Raw genomic sequence first — 23,118 nt, forward strand, 5'->3', positions numbered from 1 at the left:
CTCGTCAGTGCGTGTGCACCAGATTTTCAGTGAACGCGCCCGTCTCATCAGATCCATCAACACCATGGATTATTTGGAGGTATGCTGTCCTGGCTAATCTACCGATAGATTGCAATTGCTAACGTCATTTATACTCTAAATGAGCTTACTTGATTTTCCGCCATCACTCTTCGTTACTGCGCGAACTTCCGCGAACTTCAGGCGTGTGCATGTGATTGTAACGTGCACGAGGGGTGGCGTGTGCCCGATCTGTGATTGACAGTCAGATCTCACACCCCCCTGCGCTGATTGGACCCGATGATCCGGGAGCTGTGGATTTTTGCAAAACAAATAACACGTTCCAGGTGGAGTTAGAAGCTCGGGTTTTTTTTCTAAAACCATTTTATTTATGTTGTTCTGTCGGATTATAGTGTCGATTTCACTGAATATGATAAAAAAAAAATGTTGCCGACGGCAGCTTTAAAACTAAAACATTTTTAATTGTAATTTAAATCATATAAATGTAGAACAGTATTATTTAATAAAAGATTTCAATTAAATTATAACACTTAATTATAATATTTATTAACTTATATATTCACAAAACTAATATATAAATATATTTAAATTTGATATTAAATCTGTACTTTTGTTTAGTTGCAATGTGCATAACTGTTCAAATAGAGAACAGAAACACTCTTTCAAACACAAGACTTGGAAGTAAACGACCACTGCTATGATTGGGAAACAGTTTTGCATATTAAAATAATTTTCAACGGCCCGCCATTACACGTGTGGAATTGTTTTGAAAACTTCCGATGTTGAAACATATCTTGTTTAGTTGAAACGTTTGCCAACAATGTGAAACATGCATGCGTATTAAATATGCTTTATAAGTCTTGTGTTAACTGAATTATGAATGAATGTACCATATTCATCGTTCATCCTTTTTGACAGTAACAAAACAGAAGATGTCACTCACTGAAACTTTTATTTAGGATTACAGCGAAAGGCTTAGATCAAAACTATAACAAAATCAGCATTATCTACGTTCTTTCTTCCATATCTGGAAATCCCCACCTTAACCCTATAAATGCAAAAGCAAATGAAAGAATAGCTAATCACAACTATCACAACTAATCTGTTTGACTGTGGCGCTACAGTAAATGCTCAGTATATATTAAACAATCTGTGACACATGGTAAAAACATTGTTAACTGTTTTGCGACATTGCTGTCGGATCCAATATAGTCCGCACTGCGTCATCTTTTATTTTCAGTCTATCTGAAAAGCCTGCATCGAACTGTGTCTAGCATTAAAAACGAATCCACAGTAAAATGAAGCAAACAAACGAACAGTGTCTTACTGATGGAATCTGACTGAAACTTCGTTAAAATTAAAGTTCATCCATGCGTTCTTAATGTTAGGATCACACGGATGGCAATGCAAAGACTGTGTTTTTCCACAACGTGCCACTTTAAAACGTATTGTAATTCCCAGAGGCATCTCTATCGTTTTTGTTGTTGGAGTAATCCTGTGTTTGCGTCTGTTTCTTATTTACTACTTTATGACATGCGTGAATTGGTGGGCGGAGCTAAAGAGACAATCATGTAGAAGTAGGTGTTGATCTGATTCTGCCGAGGCGGTCTTTTGTCGCACTCTGATGTAGTAATTGGACAAAATCCGAAACATGTCTTTTTCTGAGCTTGGTTTCAATAAAATCTGTTTTTGGACTAACAAGGAAGTTTTGAGTTCTGAAACTTACAGGATATTTTTATAGTACAATGATATCTTATGTGTCAAAAGATCAAGGAAAATTTGATTTCTCAATTCATGATCATGACCCCTTTAAGAGAATTGTGATATAAATTTTTGCCATTTCTAGTTAGGAATAATTCACATATTTAGCCTGAACTATCTTCCATTTAATCATGTTTAACTATTCTGGTCGTATTTCTTGTGTTAGTGGTGTGAACTGGTGACTGAACTGTTTTAGCATCTTTCTGCTACTTTTGTATTCTGTTCATCTTGTCTGTTCTCTCTGCTGACTTTTCCAGTTTATAATTACCTATCTTAAACCCTGTCTTTGCTTTGCTACTGTTGCTATGCCAACACATCTCAGGATGAGATAATGGTAAGTGTGCATTGACTGCGGCCTCTTTGGTGTGTGTGTGTGTGTGTGTGTGTGTTTACTAATGCACTCTGCCGTTTTAATATAAAATGTATTTCAAATAAAGCATTACATTTTGATTATTATGGTCTTCATTGTGGTGTGGTTTTTTACAAAAAGGCAAATAGCTGGTTATGATCATTAAATAATCCTAATCAGTACTAATCACAGTAGTTTTATTTTTTTCATTTACACCTAAATTTAAAAAAAGCAACCAAATAAAATATGAAATTTTTAAATTCATGTGGATTTTTGATGTAAAACATTTAAATGGGATTACAAATTTGCTAAAACACTACTGTTCAAAAGTTTGGGGTCAGTATATTTTTTCAAATATTTAATATTTTTGAAAGAAGTCTCTTATGCTCATCAAAGTTGGCTTATTTAATCAAAAATACAGTAAAAAATATGAGTACAAATTTTTTTTTCATGATTCCATGAAGAAAAAAAAGTTCAAAAGAAAAAAAACTAATGTGTCTGTTGAATAAAATGATTAATTTCTTAAAAACCCAAACTTTTGAACGGTAGTGTAGATACATTTTCACTAGTGGTCAGACTTTAGGACCCCACTGTATTTGCAATGTTCTTCTGATTTGTTCTTCTGAGAAATCCCACACTCACATATACATAATTTGAAATTATAACATGGAATACTTCTGGAATACTTGATTCTGATTGGTCAATCATTCTTGATAATCAGATATTTTGGTATGACTGCAGAACTGCATAATTGGTCATTGTCCCAACTGATTTCCTACATAGCTTTGCATGTTTATGTCTCTCGTATCATGCCTCATTATTCTCACACTAATTTTAAACCAATATTACTTGTTCATTCATTTATATATTTGATAAGTATAACAATGACTGTCTGACTGTACAATATCCCTTACGTCCCACACGTTTGCCTGTGTCTAGGTGATCAGAAAGGGTTGGCTGACCATCAATAATATTGGCATCATGAAAGGAGGAGCGAAGGAATATTGGTTTGTCCTGACCGCTGAGAATCTGTCCTGGTACAAAGATGATGAGGTGAGTCCCCTGATGTCTTTTCTTGGTTGCTTTTCATTTAGCAAAGCTTTTTATCTGATGCAACTCGCAGTGTACGCACTACAGGGGATGGTTTCCCTGAAGCGGCCTTGTTTTCTTTTCATATACTCTGTGCTTTTTAGTTCAGTATTATTTCCATCAGCAGTAAGGCTATATTTAGTCTAAATTCACAATGAAAGCATCTTATCCTACCAGTGACCCATGCTGTAAATGCACCGCTTCATTGGATCCAAGAAAAGAGAATGAGATTGAGGCCATACAGTATAAATGAGTGCAATAGTTCTGTTTTTTTTTACTTCAGTAATGGCCAGGTATTGCCATCTTGATGGTCTGATCAAGCACAGGTGTTATGGTACTGTTGTGACCCCCACCCCACCCCCACTGTCAGTCCCGAGGCATGAGGCATGAGGAGAAGCAGACCAGGGGCTGGTGGGAGGGCTGCTCTGGGGGTTGGGAAGGTGGCATATGGTTTTCATTACCATACATACCAGACTTAGGTCCAACACTTCCCAAAAGGCCTTGCTGTAGTTAGTTTAAGCATGAAGAGAAAGTCCTTTCAAAACAAAGGAGTTCCTAGTCCAAAATGACTTAAATTACATTTGGGAGGAAAAAAAAATCCATTTTGCATATAATTGTTTTTCATTTAATCTCCTCATTTAAAAAAAAAGAAAAAAAGAAAAAACACAGTTATGTCCTGCTTGTGCCAAAACAATTTTTTTGTGGTCCAAGTGGATGAAATAAGAGTCCAAAAAATGACAATTATACACAGCGAAAATACTTTTATTTTCCATCAAGTCAACATTGTAATGAATCACATTGGCTTTCTTTCTTTCTTTCTTTCTTTCTTTCTTTCTTTCTTTCTTTCTTTCTTTCTTTCTTTCTTTCTTTCTTTCTTTCTTTCTTTCTTTCTTTCTTTCTTCACACACACACACACACACACACACACACACGCACACACACACACACACACACACACACACACGCACACACACACACACACACACACACACACACACACACACACACACACACACACACACACACACACACACACACACACACACACACACACAACAGACATGCTCACACACAGACACATATAGTGTATATAATATATAAATATAATAATAAATGTGCACACATATATTATATAAACAAATGCTTGTATGTTAGATGCGATTAATCACAATTATATATATATATATATTTTTTTTTGTTACCGATAATAATCGATTTTTCTGCAGAGGAGGTTCCTCAATGTCTCCAGGGAAAGTTTTGTTTGATTTAGCTAACTAAGATATGTAACCCCCTTCCTTAAACACACTTAAACACACAGACGTTACTTAGTACATAAAGGAATGCAGATTTCCATGGGTAGGCATACAGAAACATGATGACGAGACTGTTGCTGAACAGAACAAGATGATGTGTGTGAACCCCCACACAGCCTAACCAATGTGCAGACTACTGTACAATCTCTACGCCCTGAACAGGTAGTCTGAACACTGGGAAAGCGGGGCGGGAATGGCGCTTCACAGGGAGATGAGTCCAACAGCACTGAGGAATGAATCTGTACAAAACATTAACGATCATGATGTACAACTTGAACATGCATTCTGTTTTTCAAATCTTTTTTTGGAAGTAAGCATAGAAAAAGGGAAATGAGAAAGTTGATATTTATTAGTGACTTTTGACTTTGTATTTGCTTGAAAATGGAGCATTGCAGCAGGCCGTTTGTCAGTTTTACTTGTTTAATTATTTCATGAAGCAGACTATTGTACGTTTATTATTCAGAGAACCTTGCCAAGATGCATTTCAGACCTTTTAGAATGTATACACTTTTGCTCATGTTCTATACACATATATCCATTATTTATATCTATCTATTTCATTTCATATATCCATTTAAAAGTCCCCCAGTTTAGCTGTTGGACAGCCCATTGTCCCTCTTTAACTTTAAACTTTCAGATTTGTTTCTGCCATATGCAAATAATAAAAACTTCAAAGGGACAAGAAATACCTCAAAAGTTCATGCATCTGTGCCAATCAGATTTGGCATTAGACGTTTCGATTGTCCTCCGAAAACCTCCATCCATCCTTTTCCTCCGTCTCTGTCTCTCTTTTGCTCTTGCTCCGTTCGGCTGGACGTCCGAGTGTGTGAGATGCCAAAGAGTGGTGGGTGAGTGGGGGAGGAGGAGGAGAGGAGGGTCCTTTAAAACCTCTGCGTGTTTGATGGTGGTACGAGAAGGCAAAGAATGTGGGTGGCAAGAAGAGTTAGGTTTCCTGGCCCTTTCACTCCCGTCGACTCATAAATCCCCCTCAGATCAGTGGCAAAGTCTTAGATAACAGATATACAAAATGAAGATATACATGCAGTATTTGCATCCCAAAACTAATTTGTAACGCACAGCGTCTTTTCGTACTTTTTCAAATGTAGATTTTTCTGAATTGACGTGGCAGACTTTTGACTTTCCCCTGGAAGAGTTGAAAAGAGGCAGAGGGAGAGAAAGAGAAAGAGGTGGAGCTTTTTTTGGGAGCATTTTTCCCCTCCGCCTTATTAAGTTTATGTTTCTTTTCTCGTTAAACAGGAAGTGAGAGGTCACAGGTCAGAAAAAAAGTAAGACAAGGAAAGCTGGTACTGATGAAGACCTGTCAGACTCAACATTTTCTTTAAGATGTATTTCTGTGTGTGTGTGTGTGTGTGTGTGTGTGTGTGTGTGTGTGTGTGTGTGTGTGTGTGTGTGTGTTTCTATCCCAATGGGGACTTTAACCTGAATGCACACCGAATCATGGGGACTCGTCTCACATTGGGGATGTAAATTGAGGTCCTCATGACGAAACAAGCTTATAAATCATTACAGAATTCGTTTTTTTGTAAATGTAAAAATGCAGAAAGTTTTCTGTGATGGGTAGGTTTAGGGGTAGGGTTATTGTAAGGGGATAGAATAAACAGTTTGTACAGTTTAAAAAAACGTTACGTCTGTGGAGTCCTCACAAAGACAGTGAACCAGACTTGTGTGTGTGTGTTTTTGCGTGTGTGAAGTTGTGGGTGGTGGTGCTGACTGAGTTTCTTGGAATGGAGGCGGAATTGTAATATCTCCAGATGTGTAGTCATGTGGTCTGTACCTCTCTTCATGCTGCTATTTATTCTGAACCTCACTTCCTCTACACGTACTGGATAAAGGGCTCTTTATACTGGCCCTTGTGTTTTAAAACATGCCTGCAGACAAGAATTAAGGTGCTTCGGAAGTTAGTTCACATTAAGGCTGAAGTTCATGCTCACCACAGAATGTTTCTCTGAAATGCAGCAGGGTTCTTATTAAATGTTAAATAAGATGCTAACATGGATTTGGCCTGTAAACAAGAGACATAAATAATCCTCACAGTGTTTGGTCCGTCCTTGGTGTCGGGGGCTCCCCTTACATTGTTTTTTGTGGACATTAAATCTCTGAAACTGGCAGTGTGGATGGAAAGTTCATTGTCACTACATGACACCGTCTGCTTGGTCAGCATTCTGAAGCCTTGTGCTTGAAAACCAGTCTGAATTTCTGAGGTTCTTAAAGGAATGCTGTGTTCAACTGAAGTTCAGCTCTATGCCAAAGATCCTGTTGATTACCACAGGCAATCATTTAAACTGGTTCATCAGTGTTATTTTAGTGTTATTGAAATACTATTATAGTTATTGTTACTATTTTTAAATAGATTTTATTTTTATATTTCTGTTTTCATTTAAAATTTTAAAGTTAATTTTAAATTGAACTAAAAAGTTTTAGTATTTTTTTTTTATGTGTATGTCCATATAGTTTTTATTTTAGTACTTCAACTTCAACAAAAAAATGAGAAATTATGCAACAGCTAGTTCTTATTTGAAAAAAAAATGTAAAAGCACTATGCAATATTTAGCTATTTCCATTGTAGAGCAGTACAATAAACATGATTTTTGTTTGTTTTTACAAACTAAGGGCAGGGAATAAATTATTCCCTGTGATAATTCAGCGATGACTATAATAGACTATAAACACAGATGCAACTGGTATAGGTGTAATGATACTGCAGAAAAAGTAGTATTGGAACCGTTTCAGATATTTCAGTATCAAAAAAATGTAGACTCAATTATTGAAATTTAGATTTAAATTAATAGGATCGTCCAATAACACCATATCTTGGTTTGAAAATAATTTAATGGTCAGGACACAATGGGTGCGAATGGATGGTCACTCATCTACACCTTTACAGATTACTAGGGGTGTTCCTCAGGGCTCTGTTCTGGGGCGTCTACTTTTTATGATCTATATTAATAATCTTGATTTCAACATTATGAATGCTAGATTTCATTTCTATGCTGATGCACCCAAATTTCATCAAGCTGTGTTTATTACAGTCTGATTCAGTGTTGTGCAACAAAGGCTTTGGTGCTTGAAATTGGCCTTAAATGCTAACAAAAAAAAATAAAAAAATTATTATTATTTAAAGAAACAAGCATAAATCTGTTATCGGTTAGCATTTTACAGGGCACTGAAAAATAGGTCGTGACAGAATAAAAATACATTGGTTTTATATTTGATGAATCTTTATTTTATACCTCATGCAAGTCTATTAAGGACAGGGTTAAGGCTTTATTGGGCTAGGGTTTAATTTTAGAATCAAAGCCCATTTCTCATTTGAGACAAAAAAGAGATTAGTTTCTGCTACTTTCATGTCAGTTGTTGATTATGGAGATGTTTTGTATAAATTAGTGCCTATACCAAACTTTTATGTTTTTAGACATTCTCTAACACCAAAGTTTATAATGATTGAGATAATTTACAAAAATGATTTGAAGATACAAAACTTTGTAAGAATTGTAACTATTGTAAGAATCTCTGTTGCTGCTCATCTTGGCCAGAACACTTCTGAAAAAGAGATTCTTAATCTCAGATTAAAGGACAATAATTCAATCAATAAACAATTTTATAATATATAAGTATATTAGAGTACTGGCTTCAAGTATTGTTAAGGTTAGCTGCTATACAGATCATTTTGTGTTGATGCTAAAATGAATTCCTCTGGTGGTTTGTAAGAAGGTACTCAATATGTGCATGCTTCACCCTGTTAACATGCAAGGGTTTTCATCTTCACTCCCTCTTCTCCTCCTACACTCTTCATGTCGTCTCTCAATAGCTTTTATATTCAAAAGGAATAAGCATCAATCAAAATGACAAATCAACATTTTCTGTCCCCTTTAGGTATACAAAACAACAACAACAACAACAACAAAAAACCTTTAATAGAGTGGAGTTTATTTAATTCAAACTATAAATGTTTTCCATCTCCAGCTTGTGTGTTCCTGATTAAGTGTATGAGTCATAAAGCATGATACTCAGTGTGCATGACACGCAGGCTTCCAGCGTGGAATCAATACTCGCATCACAAGTATGTGTTAACCCTTTAATGTGAAAGCTGCTTTGGACGAAAACACAAGCACTAACAGTGTTGTTTAATACCCTTGAATTTGTACCATGTATTCTATACATGCAATCATGAAAGAATTCTAGGCTACGATACTACCATTCAGAAGCGTGCAGTATCGTATTCTAAACATAGCTCTATTCTTTGAAGCTGTTTTGTTTTTGCAAATGCAGGATCAGCTATGCCTATTTTGGTCTATAATAACTCTTCAGTAGTCTCTGATCTGGTAGTGTTCTTTTTTGCTCTGTTCTTATTCCTCTTTAATTGTGCTTATTGCCCCCTGCAGGAGAAAGAGAAGAAGTACATGCTGCCATTGGATAACCTGAAGCTCAGAGATATAGAGAAAAGCTTCATGTCCAGCAAGCATGTGTTTGCTCTCTTTAACACTGAACAAAGGTAAGAGAAAAACACATTTTACTCTCCACAGAGCTCTCAGAAATACAAAAATCAAATATTAATTTGCACTTCTATTCAAAAGTTTGGAGTCTGTAGGACTTTTTCATGTTTTTTAAAAGAAGTCCCTTATGCTCACCAAGGCTGCATTTAACAGTAACATTGTTAAATATTATTACAATTTAAAATGATTATTTTCTATTTTCATATGTTTTAAATCGTGTGATGGCAATGCTACATTTTCAGAAGTCATTATTACTCAGGTCTCAGTGTCACATGGTCCTTCAGAAATCATTCTAATATGCTGATTTGCTGCTCAAGAGTTTTTATTTCTTATTATCAAAGATGAAAACAGTTGTGCTGCTTTATATTTTTGTGGAAACCATGACTTATTTTTCTTCAGGATTTTTCTTCATGATGAATAGACACATCACTTTGTATTAAAAAAAGTATTATATACATATATACTGTATACATATTTCATATATTTGAAAGAAGTCTCTTATGCTCACCAAGGCTGCGTTTATTTAATCAAAAATACAGTAAAAACGGTAATATTTCGAAATATTATTACAAATTAATTCTATTAATTAATTAATAGAAATTAATTAATTTCTATTTGAGTATATTTTTAAATGTAATTTATTCCTGTGATGGCAAAGCTGAATTTTCAGCATCATTACTCCAGTGTCACAAATCATTTTAATATGCTGATTTTGGTGCTCAGGTAGCATTTCTTCTTATTGCAGTAATACTTTTTTCTTAATAGCTTAAGCCCATTTTTTGAAACAGTCTTAAAATTCTCTAAAATGTAAGTTCAATTGTCACAACTGTTTGCTGGAACAACAGAACATGTCTGCAAAATGTAGTAACTCACCCAAAACATTTCATTCATGCTTCGAAACCTAGTTATTGTGTCAGTAAATTGGCCAATGCCACCGAAATGAAAAGTGTTTTTGTAATCGTGTGAGCCATAAACATCAAAATGTTTAAATGTTTTTCACCATGGCAATATTTGTTATATACAAATTCATACAGTTTTTTCTACTTTTTTTGTTGATAATTTGTTGACTTTGAAAAAATGTCAGTTTTGTTTAGCTGAATGCTCTTTATCTGAGCTTTTTAGATTCAGATTTCAACAAAAGGTAAAAATTTACTAGAAGTCAATACTGTAGTACACACACAAAAATTAACATGTTTTATTTATGCAGTACATTTTAGTAAAATGTTTTACATGTAAAATGAAAATTCACAGTTGCTTGTTCATTTTTACACACTCTATTATATCTTCCCCTAACACCATCTCACATTCTTTTATGTCTTCCTATTGCTCTTCCATGGCAAGCAACTGAATTTTTAGTTTACATGTAACACATTTCTACAAAAATAATTGTACTGTATGAATACAAATGTAAAAAAAAAAAATTGTGACAAAAAGTAGTGATTGTGCTGGGCAAACTTCATATTTATGCTTCCAAATTTGATTGGTTGATTAAGATTGTGATTACTATTTCAATACAACGTCAGGCTATTTGCCAATCTAACAGACATTACAAACATTCCATGTCAGATATTTATGGAATATACATGCTGGTCTAACAGATTTTGATAACTAAATGCACCATTTAGCAAGTGATGGCTCACACGATGAAATAATGTTTAGAAGTTGTTAAGAGTTTGACAGTTTCACTGAGAAGTAACTCATCATTTTTGATAAACAAGCCATGTGCGTTTAGTTATTGTGCAAATTGTAGACAATTGTACTTACTCTTTTGCACTCAAGTGCCAAAACACAATTTGCTTAAATCAATAAGAAATTCAAATCTGATGTGAACAAGAATCTAATTGTTCAGAGATCTGAATTTAATGTTTTGAGGGAAAAAATATTATCATTCGAGAATTGAGCCAAAGTGATTGAGACAAACTGTATTACTAAGTTATGCAATACATCTCAAATGACAGTATTGTCTGGCCATTTGTATTTTGTAAGCACAATCTGACTTCTTTCATTGCTCATGCTCGTTTTCGGACTGTTGTCTCAGGAACGTGTATAAAGACTACAGGCAACTGGAGTTAGCTTGCGACACTCAGGAGGAGGTGGACAGCTGGAAGGCATCCTTCTTACGGGCTGGAGTCTACACAGAGCGAATCACTGTACGTGAATGCCTCCACTGATTAACTCAAGTCATATTAACTTGAACATTCCTGTGATGTAACAGCTGGCACATGTATATAACCAATAACCAACACAATTCTAACAAACCACATTGAATTACATTGATAGCTTACTAATTGTATTAACTTATTGTGCTTTCTTTGCTTTTTCTGCAGGATAAAGAGAAGGTAAGTTTCAATTTGTCTCTGACTGTTTGATTTTTCCCTCCTCCACACATCTATGTCATATGCAAACTTATTTCTCTCTGAGTATCAATATGTGTTGTATTTAACAATGCTTTGAAATTATGGTGTGAACCCCCACTATTAACAGGTTAAAGGTAGGGTAGGCAATTTCGGAGAGGATGGCAATAATAAGCTAGTTTTGAAAGCATGAGATCCCACCCTCTAGGCTTGCTACGGGAGTCGGTGTTACCGGTGTTACACGGTGTTCAGTCGCAACACCGGTTTCATCACTTGCCCACCGCGGCACAGCAAAAAAAATAAAAAATAAAATATTTAACGCAATTACGCAGTATCCGTTTTTTTCTGTTACCCGTTGACTAGTGTTGTATGATCACGCTCGTATTAATGTGAATGCTTTTAAGACTAAAGACCACGCTGTAAGTCCTGCCTATTACACACACACACACACACACACACAAATAGAAAAGATGCACGTCAGTATCGAGTTCTCTTTTGGGCTTGAACAAACCGTAACACACACAAATTATGCCAAAATGTCGGATTTGTCTAGTGTCCTCATAAGATCAGTCTTAAATTATTTAAATAAAGTCTTAAATGAACGTAGAGATTTGTGAGAAAATGGGACGAGTGTCAGATCGTGTCTCTGTCAGCAGCGGCTGGTCTTAAAGTGTCATTATGTTAATCAAAGAACGACAAGAGAGTAAATTACTCACTCAGACCCGGCGCCAGGTGGATTATTATACCGGTAGCCTAATAATCATGAATGCACTCCGCTATCTTTAACACATCTCCTGTGAACGGCTTCTTCACGCAAAAGAAAAACTCTTCATGAAGCGCAGTAAAATTCAGCGACCTCCTGATGGATCGAGGTTGTTTGTTAACTTCATTTTTTACGTGCAATTCACACTGGCTCAAAGCGCATATGAGACTGCTGCGAGTAGTCAAACTTCTATTAATGAAACAGAAAATCAGAGGGAATCATTTCTTTAATGTATTTATTAATTTTTTTTTACTGGTTGGCCGGTCACACGGCTTTCATAGTTTTCAGTTACGTGACTGGTGCTGTTCTGCCCGTGGAAACGCGTGCATTTTACGTTTGCCTTTAAATTAGCTATTTAAATGGCCCTGCCGGTGATACCGGTATTACCGGTGTTGTCACACGTCGATTAACTGGTGGGAAAATATCCTCACCGTCACTCCCTTCAGAGCGTCTCCAAAGCCACGCCTCCTCCAAAACACATGAACGCACAAAGCAGAGTGCAAAGCGTCACAAGGACGGCATTAAATTACCTCATGTCTCAAAGCACATAACATTACAATAATAATGATCGTAAATAACTTACAGAGCTCTTACCTGTACCATCTGACGACTGCAGATTCATTTTGGTGTTGATAGTTTTGACATAGAAACGCATAAATTTGAGTCCGAGGACGTGAACAGCTCTGGGTAGTCACGGGTTGCCATTTCGTAATTACGGGATGGCGTGAACGCAGCATGAGCTCTGTTACGGTTCTGGAGGAGGGACTGTAAAAGGCGGTGCTGTTTGTTTGTGGCGCTCGGCTCGGACATCGTATCATTGCATTCGGACCAAATGCAGGGATTGGACAAAAATGTTTTGGTCCTGAGACTTCCATAGGAGATATTTGTACATGTTTTATATATTAAGACCACTTCTATTATTGATTGCTATCAGGATGTAAATTGAGTTTCAAACAGAATAACAAAAAGTAAAAACAAATTGCCTACCCTACCTTTAAGAAAGGAGATTGATGCCAGAACAAATCTTCGAAATAACCGTGATCTAGATTAGTTACTCATGATCGGCTTGCATTTATTTGCTTTACTATTTCACTCTTTGTTCCTTATTGTGTCCCTAATTTCAAGTGCCAGTAATATGTAAATATCAATGTCTTGATGGCCCTCAGCAGAGTGATGCCAGTGAGGAGAATGGCTCGGATCGCTTCATGCACTCCATGGATCCTCAACTTGAGAGGCAGGTGGAGACCATCAGGAACCTTGTGGATTCCTACATGGCCATCGTCAACAAGACTGTGAGGGACCTCATGCCCAAGACCATCATGCATCTCATGATCAACAATGTAAGCTGTTTTAAATTACGCTTTGATATACCTAAAATAATTCCTATCCAATTTCTATCATCCAAACCTAAATGATCCTGGTGGGATCAAATAATATCATGTAAGAATCAAACTGTCCAGTCAAGAATCAGGTTTTTCCAGTAGGATCGTACTGGATTCTAATTGGATGTTTCTTAGCCCTGCTGTAGTCACTGAAAAAAATGTTTTTTATCCTTGTCTTTGCTTTCTCTTCCCATAGACTAAGGACTTTATCCATGCTGAGTTGCTTGCTAACGTGTACTCATGTGGAGACCAGAACACTTTAATGGAGGAGTCAGCAGAACAGGCTCAGCACAGGGAGGAGATGCTGCGCATGTATCATGCTCTGAGAGAGGCCCTCGGCATCATTGGTGACATCAGCACCACCACAATCTCCACTACCATGCCCCCACCAGTGGATGACTCCTGGCTGCAGGTACAAGGAGGACCTTCAGGGCGCAGGTACAGTGTCATCTTTAAAAAAAAATCAACATTGTTTTTGTTCAGAAAGTTTGAAGTAGTTTTAAAAACTTGAAATTGTAAGATTTTAAGTTGTTTCAAAAGCTTGAAGTCTGGAGGTTTTAAGGCCACGCAATATGTCATATGTTTTAGCATATTTGTAGAAGTTGCTAGCATGTTTTAACATTTTGTTAGAAAAGCCAGGAACACACGGCACCTTAAAAAATGTCCAAATGAGGTACGTAGAACAATATCTCCAATTAGGGAAAACAATGAAGGGGAACGTCTCGGTTACGTACGTAACCCTCGTTCCCTGAGTACAGGGAACGGAGACGTGTCGTCGGGGAGTTCCCTGACGAATTGGGATCACGCCAGGGAGCCTATTGCCTTCGAGAGAATTAAAAACGAGCCAATGGAATTGGCATGCAAGATTTGCATTCCGCGACCCGCCTACCAGCGCAGGTATAAAAGGCGGAAGTAAACATTGCGCTATGCTTTTCGCTGAGGAGCCGAACAGTGTTCAGACCTCCGTGAAGGTACAACAACATGGCGAGGGGACGACACGTCTCCGTTCCCTGTACTCAGGGAACGAGGGTTACGTACGTAACCGAGACGTTCCCTTTCGTCCTGGGAACTCCGACGTGTCGTCGGGGAGTTCCCTGACGAATTGGGATCCCTAACAAAACGCCATGGTGCTGGCCCCTTCCAGCGCCCAGCTAAGCTACCCAAAAGCAGTTTCACAAATTGCGGGAGCTAGCTAGGGAGTCACACTGCTCTTGCAGGTTCACTACCTGATCTACGAAAGGAGTGGTAGGAACCTTGAGAACATATCCGGGCCGGGGTCTCAATATCACGCGAGAAAGGCCCGACCCGAACTCTAGGCACGATTCGTCGACCGAAAAAGCTTGCAGATCCCCGACCCTCTTGAAAGAGGCCAGTGCCAACAGGAGCGCTGTCTTAATGGACAGGATATTAAGCTCCACTGGAGGAGGGGAAAAGGCTCAAAGGCTCAAAGGGAGGACTTTGAAGAGCTCTCAGTACCAGAGCTAGGTCCCAAGAGGGTACAGAGTGCAAAACACGAGGTGGATTTAACCTCCTAGCACCCTTAAGGAATCTGATGACCAGGTCGTGCTTCCCCACGGACTTACCTTCTACTACATCGTGATGTGCGGCTATTGCGGCAACATACACCTTGAGGGTGGAGGGAGACAGCCTTCGCTCCAACCCATCCTGTAGGAAGGACATCACGACTCTGATCGGACAAGTTCGGGGGTCCTCCTGGTGGGAGGAACACCACTCGACGAATAGGTTCCACTTCAACGCATAGAGGCGCCTCGTAGAGGGGGCTCTAGCAGAAGTGATGGTGTTTACCACTGCCTGTGGCAGATAACCTAGAACCTCCGCGTCCCGTCCAGGGACCAGACATGGAGTTTCCAGAGGTCTGGACGCGGGTGCCATAGAGTGCCCCGTCTCTGAGAAAGGAAGTCCTTCTTCAGAGGAATCGACCAAGGAGGGACTGCCGCGAGGAGCATGAGTTCCGTGAACCAAGTCCTGGTGGGCCAATACGGCGCCACTAACAGGACCTGCTCCTCGTCCTCCCTGACCTGGCACAGTGTCTGTGCAAGAAGGCTCAATGGGGGAAACGCATACTTGCGCAGGCCCCGGGGCCAGCTGTGAGCCAGGGCGTCCGTGCCGAGGGTCCCCTCGGACAGGGAGTAAAACCACTGGCAATGGGTCGTGTCCGGAGAGGCAAACAGGTCCACCTGTGCGACTCCGAAAACACTCCAGATCAGCTGAACCGTCTGGGGATGGAGTCGCCATTCTCCTGGCAGGGGAGGCAACCGTGAAAGCTCGTCTGCCACACGGTTGAGCTCCCCTGGAACATGAGTGGCACGAAGCGACCTCAGATGCTTCTGACTCCATAGGAGGAGGTGGGAGGCGAGTCGCGACATGCGGCGGGAGCGTAGACCACCTTATCGGTTGATGTACGCAACGGTCGCAGTGCTGTCCGTACGGACCAGTACGTGCTTGTCTTTGAGAAGCCCCTTGAGGCGGCACAAAGCCAAGCGTACTGCTTGCAACTCTAGGCAGATGATATGCCAATGCAGCTGGGGCCCCGTCCACAGACCCGAGACTGCATGCCCTTTGTACTTGGCCGCCCACCCCATGGCAGAGGCATCTGTGAAAACCACAGCATGCCTGGAAACCTGGACTAGGGGCACTCCGGCCCGTAGAAATGCAGGATCCGGCCACGGGGAGAAGGTTTGGCGACAGTGCGGGGTTACTTTGACCCGGAACGTGCCGCTCTGCCACGCCCACCTCGGGACTCGATCGTGAAGCCAGTGCTGGAGCGGTCTCATATGTAACAGGCCGAGAGGCGTTACTGCGGCTGCGGCTGCCATATGCCCCAGGAGCCTCTGAAATTGTTTCAGTGGAACCACTGTCCTGCCTCGAAAAGACCTGAGGCAGGTGAGCACTGACTGGACGCGCTCCTCCGTGAGGCGCGCGGTCTGGGCGACCGAGTCCAACTCCATACCGAGATAAGAGATCCTCTGCACGGGGCAGAGTTTGCTCTTGTCCCAGTTGACCTGAAGCTCCAACTGGCTGAGGTGCCGGAGCACCATGTCCCTGTGATCGCACAACACCTCCCGTGAGTGAGCTAGAATGAGCCAGTCGTCGAGATAGTTGAGAATGCGAACGCCTTGTTCTCTCATGGGAACAATGGCCGCCTCCGCGACTTTCGTGAAGACAGGGGGCGACAGGGCCAGCCCGAAGGGTAGGACCTTGTACTGATACGCTCGACCCTCGAAAGCAAACCGTAGAAATGGTCTGTGACGAGGAAGAATCGAGACGTGAAAGTACGCGTCCTTCAGGTCGATCGCTGCAAACCAATCCTGGGGACAGATTCACTCGAAAATGCGCTTCTGCGTGAGCATTTTGAACGGGAGTTTGTGCAGGGCCCGATTCAAAACTCGCAGGTCCAGGATTGGCCGTAACCCACCGCTTTTTTTGGGTACAATGAAGTAGGGGCTGTAAAACCCGGACCTCATCTCGGCAGGAGGGACCGGCTCGATCGCGTCCTTCGCCAGCAGGACATCGATCTCTTTCCGCAGGACAGGGGCATCCACTGACCGCACACGGGTGAAGTGGACGCCCCTGAACCTGGGAGGCCGGCGTGCAAACTGAATTGCATAGCCGAACCGAATGGTGCGGATGAGCCATCGGGACGGACCCGGAAGCTCTAGCCAGGCTTCCAGGTACCGACCCAAAAGGCCCACCCGAACCACCGGCGTACCCGCGGAGGGGCAGTGAGGTGGAAGGCAGGGACCCGGCTCCAATGGTAATGTAGCCACTGGAAGCGGGGTCTGGGCGAGCTCGCCAGAGACCTGCTTCCACCGTGGGGCAGACGGCAGAGAGAGCTCGTAGGCTTTCTGCTGCGGGCTGCCCCGTGGCGAGGGGAGGGGAAGAGACGAGGTACGAGGCCCTGCCTCCTCGTGAGCTGGTCTCTGCCCATCTGGGCCCAGCCACCGTCCGGAGCGACGCAACCGGGGTAACCGGCGACGCTGCTATCCGCAGACTGGGAAGAGGGGAACGAGAGCGATGCTGCTCGGAGACAGCATCCACCATCGTTCGGACCCTCTTGGGTGGAGGAGACTGAGTGCTCGACTCAGTCTCGACCGAGGATGACCTGGAGGAGGAAGGGGAAACTGCTCTTTTATTGACTCTTTGGGTACCTCTGGGTACCTCTTTGGGTACCTTTGGGTACCTCTTTGGGACTCTTTGAGTTTTATTGACTCTTTGGGAACAAAAACAGAATGAAACAAAATATTCTCCCGCCGGCCCTCCCCCGGCGAAAGGAGGTGTGCAGGGGCACCCTCCTGAGCAGCTCCGGAATCCTCCACCAGGTCGCCCGTCTCAGGAACGCTTCCCTCCCTTCCTTTTACGGGAAGGGGCCGGGGGCGTCTGAGCGGGCTGGGCCGCCCTCTTGCGACCAGACTTCCTCGTTCCAGGGGTGGTAGGCTGCGCTGGAGGAGGAGCTGGCGCTTGAGGGCGACCTCGGCGACGGGAAGCAGCCGGGGCTTGTACAGCCACAGGAGACGGACCCGCAGCAGGCCACCTCCTATGCAGGACATGCCGTATAGCCTCCGACTGCTTCTGGGCGGCGGAGAACTCCTGGCCCAAGTTCTCCACCGCGTCGCCGAAGAGGCCGCCCTGGGATACAGGGAAGTTGAGAAGTTTGTTCTTCTCCGCTTCCCTCATATCTGCCAGGGTCAGCCACAGGTGGCGCTCCTGGACCACCAAAGTGGACATCGCACGACCCAACGAACGTGCGGTGACTTTCGTCGCCCGGAGGGCGAAGTCCGTCGCCGCACACAGCTCCTGCAGCAAAGCTGGGTTGGGACCACCCGCCTGCAAGTCATGGAGTGCTTTAGCCTGATGGACTTGGAGCAACGCCATGGCATGCAGGGCGGAGGCGGCGTCTCCACACGCCATGTAGGCATCCCCGGTCAGACCAGAGGAAAACCTACAGGCGCGGGAGGGGAGTGAAGGGGCACCCCGCCAGGAGGAAGCGGTCTTCGGACACAGCTGCATCGCGATAGACCGCTCCACTGGGGGGATTCCCTCGTACCCGTGCGCCGCCCCGCTGTCCAAAGTGGTAAGGAAGGAGGAGCGAGGTTGGCTCCGCCTGTACGCCAGAGGCGCCGACAGAGACTTCCTCAACTCCTCATGCACTTCCGGGAAGAAAGGGACCGGAGCGGGTCGTGGGGCAACAGTATGGCCCGCTCCAAGACACCAATCATCCAACCGCGAATGTTCGGGACCCGGTGGAGGGTTCCACGCGAGCCCGACATTCGCGGCCGCCCGTTCGAGCATAGCGGCCATTTCCGGATCCGGCTCAGCCTGAACCACCACACCCGAAGGGGGCAGTCCCGCCGAGTCATCACCAGAAGATGACCGCTCTTCCTCCGATGCCGCGATCGACATCTGATCCTCAGGTGACGCCCCGAAGGAGACATCCCCACCGGAAGCGCCGATGGCAACGTGCAGCTAGGGGGTGAGGCACCCGACAGTCTCTTTCACCAGTCGGAGCGTTCCTCACGGTGATCCTCATTCGCTCACCAACAGGAATCACCGAAGTAGCCGCCTGCCGAACTGAACCGGCAGACGAACTAGATCGAGGATTATCTGAAGGGACTCCCCCGTGTTTCAGGGTTCTCAGTCTCGAACGTAGCATCGCCAGAGTCATATTCCCGCAATGAGAACATGACTCATCCACCAACGCTGCCTCAGCATGCGCTAAGCCCCGACACGTGAGGCAGTGTTTGTGGCCATCAGCCTGAGGGAGAAGTCGACCGCATCCAGAAACGCACGGGTGAAACGACATCCTGAAAAGGACGTGAAACACCCGTGATGCTCTTTTAGAAAGAAAAAAGTTCTCTCACACGCGCCGAAGCGCAGAGGGATCACCGCGGCAGACACACGAGGAAACTGCAAGCCCGTGTGCTGCACTCACTACCACCAGCCGTAAAAACAGCTCTTTTTTTTTTGAAAAAAGAACTCGAGCAGTAGCAGGGGCGGAGACCGCTGAAGCGCCGTCACACCAGCGAGGGAGAGAGAACCGTCCTTTTCTTCCAGTTATAGGCAATTTTAAACAGCAGCTCAGGAACACACTGTTGAGGCTCCGAAGCAAAAAGCATTGCGCAATGTTTACTTCCGCCTTTTATACACGCGCTGGTAGGCGGGTCGCGGAATGCAAATCTTGCATGCCAATTCCATTGGCTCGTTTTTAATTCTCTCGAAGGCAATAGGCTCTCAATAGGAGTTCCCAGGACGAAAGGGAACCACTAATAGAATACCTTTTCTATAGACAGATAGATAGATTCAATTCACTTGGCTCTCTGTTTTAGGAAAACTGGAGATCCGATCAGTTAGAAAGGATATGGCAACCTGAGTCAGAACAGTCAAAAAGGTCTTGGTGGTGAGCTCGCTTGGTAGCTTTAAAGCTCTTTAGTCAGAAATGGAAGTCTCAGAAGAAGAAGAATTTTAAGTTTAAACAGAATATCAGTGTGTTGTCTTTCTCAAGCCAACATAATAATCTTTTTATTTTCTCAACAGATCTCCAATGTCTAGTCCCACTCCCCAGCGCCGGGCCCCACCTGGGCCCCCTCGTCCTGGTGGACGCACAGCCCCAGGGCCCCCAACTGCTGGAGCACCTCCTGTACCATCCAGACCTGGAGCCTCTCCTGACCCCTTCAGTGCCCCCCCGCCCCAGGTCCCCTCTCGTCCTAACCGTGCCCCACCAGGTGTCCCCAGGTGAGTCAGAGAGGACGTTTATTAGTACAGTAATTGTGCAAATGCTTTTGAAATTTTTAATATAATTAAATACAACCAAGCTGACAAAGTATGTATATTACCACTAATTGTGCGTCGAGAGCAATGATCTACAAACTATCCTCCATTTTACAACCTTTACAGCCTTTCTGCCCTGACCTGATCCCTGCTCTTTAACACAAGAAATACAGATCAGTAACATGCTTCCTGCCATTTTTACTTCTCTCTCCTGTCACAATCCATTACCTTTTCTCAGCTCACACACTCCTATACACAATCCAACTCAGAGACCTGCGCTAACAAACCACTCACACATTTTTTTCAACTACTCTGGTTATCTTTTCCCGTCTCCTTGACATTCATCCATGCGAATATTCATTCCAATGCTGTTTGAACTCATTCAGTTCATTTATTCCTCGTATAAATAGAAACATCAGTGCATCAGATTTGTGAGATCATTCTCTCATGATATACATGCTTGGGAGGAAAAGATAAAGAAAACCGACCAATTAAACAGGACAAACCATGGAGATGATACATTTTTGATTCCTCCATTGGCTCTTTTCTGTCAACCCATGTTCTCCCCAAACTCAGTCCCGCTAAATCCCTTCCACAATGATTCCGATTATTCTTTCAGAATTTCTATCAGTGACCAATGAGGAGTTACACAAATGGTATGTTCGACATATTGTCCTTTTGTTACATCACCACGTCCTTGCATGGTTCCATCTTTAAATGTGTAATCTGCTGTCCCCTGACACCCTTCATTCTCTAGATACTGTATGTCAATCAGATATGTCACCACGCTGTCTGTTATTGTCTATTAATTTGTTCAAAGTATTTTATGTTCCTAATGGCACAACTATGCTTAGAACTGCCATTTAATTACATAAGGAAGTGATGCCATCTGGTTGAACAACTTGTATTTAGTTTCAAGCCATAGTTATATTTAAGGTTGACATAAGTTAACATGGTATTAATGAATTTTTTTATCTTTAATTTGTCATTTTTTACATTAATTTTTTTTACTTATTAATAATTGTATTTTATTTAATTAAATTTTTCTTTTAAAGTCCCCCTGTAGACAATTTTATCCCTGATCACCAAAATTATATATTAAATGTTTTTTCCTCGAAAAAATCTTCATGCCTTAAATTAGCTTGAATGTAACTCTACACCCTTGCCTCATTTAGTATAAATTCATATCCTATGAATATGCAAATTAGCCCCGCCCCCACTCACTCACATCAGCTCAGAGATCCACTCGTTGACGTGATTGGTTACAAGGTAGTTTGTGACGTCAGAAACACCAGCGATTATAAACCGCGTTTTTGAGACTGTCTTTGGTTCACTGCAGTTTTAAGGAGAAAATACTCAGCAATGGTGTTGACTTATGAATTATGAAGCATATTAAAAACACCACATAGACATATAAACAACATTAAAAGGTATATTTTTTACCACAGGGGGACTTTAAATTGTGTTGTTGTTTTGAGGCAAATAGATCCCATAACACATCTAGGTTTTTCTAATACTTTTTTTGTTGTACTGTATATGACGTGTATGTTTTTAAATGATGTGTGTTCTTAGTTTTGTTTTGTTTTTCACAGAAATAATTTATTTGTCAAACTTAACATGCCAAATGTTCAGTTATGGCTCTGCAAATCATCTAGCTGGTTATTTCTTGAATGTGATTTGGATTAATCATTGAAAAATCTTTTTTTTTTACTGAATCAGCCCATTTTAATCTGATTTGTTAGTTTAATCCTATATGTTTAACTAATAGCCTATGACACCACAGATTTTGCAGTTCATGAATTCGTTGATGAATACACTTTGTTTATTATGCTGCAGTATATGTTCATTGTCAGTGCTCATTGTTACTGCCTTTGTCTCCATGTTCTTTTGTGTTGTTCCTAATTGTGTATTTTCCCCTGTTGTCTGTCTGTCCATCTGTTTGTGTGTCTGTAATGCATCCATCAATCTGTCTGTTGTCATCTTTGAAGTCGGAGAGCACCGGCCTTCCCCACCAGATCCAACAGAGACTCGCTCACTGAGCATTAACACTGGCGATCAGCAGACACGATAACCACTGACCCCTCTGCCACTATACACATGCATGCTCACTCACACACACACACTCAATGACACATGCACACACCATCAACACAAGCATAGTCCACATACATATCACGTTTACTTGAAGTATTTTCTCTTCCACAAATATAATGCCAGGAATGAATGTCAGTAATATTCTAAACGTATCTAATAATTGTACCAAGCACATATGTGGTGCCACTCTATTCCGTTACCAGCATATATCCTGTATTTAGGAAAGAAGAACACTAGTTATTATAAAATGCACAGGGACTGTCAATTTAAACCAGCCTATTACACGGCTTCCTTTAACATTTATGCACATGAATGCTAGATGACACTGACATGTTTTTGCCTTTATTAGCAACAAATAAGCCATAACCAACATCTGACAGCTTCTCAACCCCTCAAAAAGAGTGACCTGCATGTTTTTCTTAAAACCACATTACTTTTCATACTGCTTCATTGACATATTTTCTTTCTTAACAACGAACAAGTCTTATCTTAGTCCCCTGGAGTTTTATATGGCCTTATAAAAGCGTTCCCTTTTAAACCGGTTCCTTTTAGTGAATCAGACATACACAGCATACTATGGACTTGTAAGAGCTAAATCAGTGTAGTTTCTGACTGGCTGTTCATATGACAGTGTAAAGTATAAGTTTGTTTTTGTATTTTAATAATTAATTTATTAAATGTTTTGAATTAAACCA

General features: G+C 41.8%; 1 protein-coding gene across 4 annotated transcripts in view; it reads left to right on the forward strand.

Annotated features, from left to right (window-relative positions):
* Positions 1–23,118, forward strand: part of dnm1b (dynamin 1b) — a 73,872-nt gene that overhangs the window by 48,787 nt on the left and 1,967 nt on the right. Inside the window, exons 14-22 of one of the 4 annotated variants that reach the window (XM_056236440.1) lie at positions 2,102–2,113; positions 3,068–3,181; positions 8,934–9,043; positions 11,083–11,194; positions 13,328–13,501; positions 13,740–13,981; positions 20,096–20,293; positions 20,949–20,985; positions 22,318–22,376. In XM_056236440.1, coding sequence (XP_056092415.1) covers positions 2,102–2,113; positions 3,068–3,181; positions 8,934–9,043; positions 11,083–11,194; positions 13,328–13,501; positions 13,740–13,981; positions 20,096–20,293; positions 20,949–20,970 — 984 coding nt within the window. In that variant the 3' untranslated portion in view covers positions 20,971–20,985; positions 22,318–22,376. Of the gene's footprint in view, positions 1–2,101; positions 2,114–3,067; positions 3,182–8,933; positions 9,044–11,082; positions 11,195–13,327; positions 13,502–13,739; positions 13,982–20,095; positions 20,294–20,948; positions 20,986–22,317; positions 22,810–23,118 lie in introns of those variants that run through there. The other 3 variants (XM_056236439.1, XM_056236438.1, XM_056236433.1) reach the window with 3 other exon arrangements.

This window comes from Rhinichthys klamathensis, unplaced genomic scaffold, assembly GCF_029890125.1.
Source record: "Rhinichthys klamathensis goyatoka isolate OS25496 unplaced genomic scaffold, OSU_Roscu_1.1 h1tg000019l_1, whole genome shotgun sequence".
Classification (NCBI taxonomy): Eukaryota; Metazoa; Chordata; class Actinopteri; order Cypriniformes; family Leuciscidae; genus Rhinichthys; species Rhinichthys klamathensis.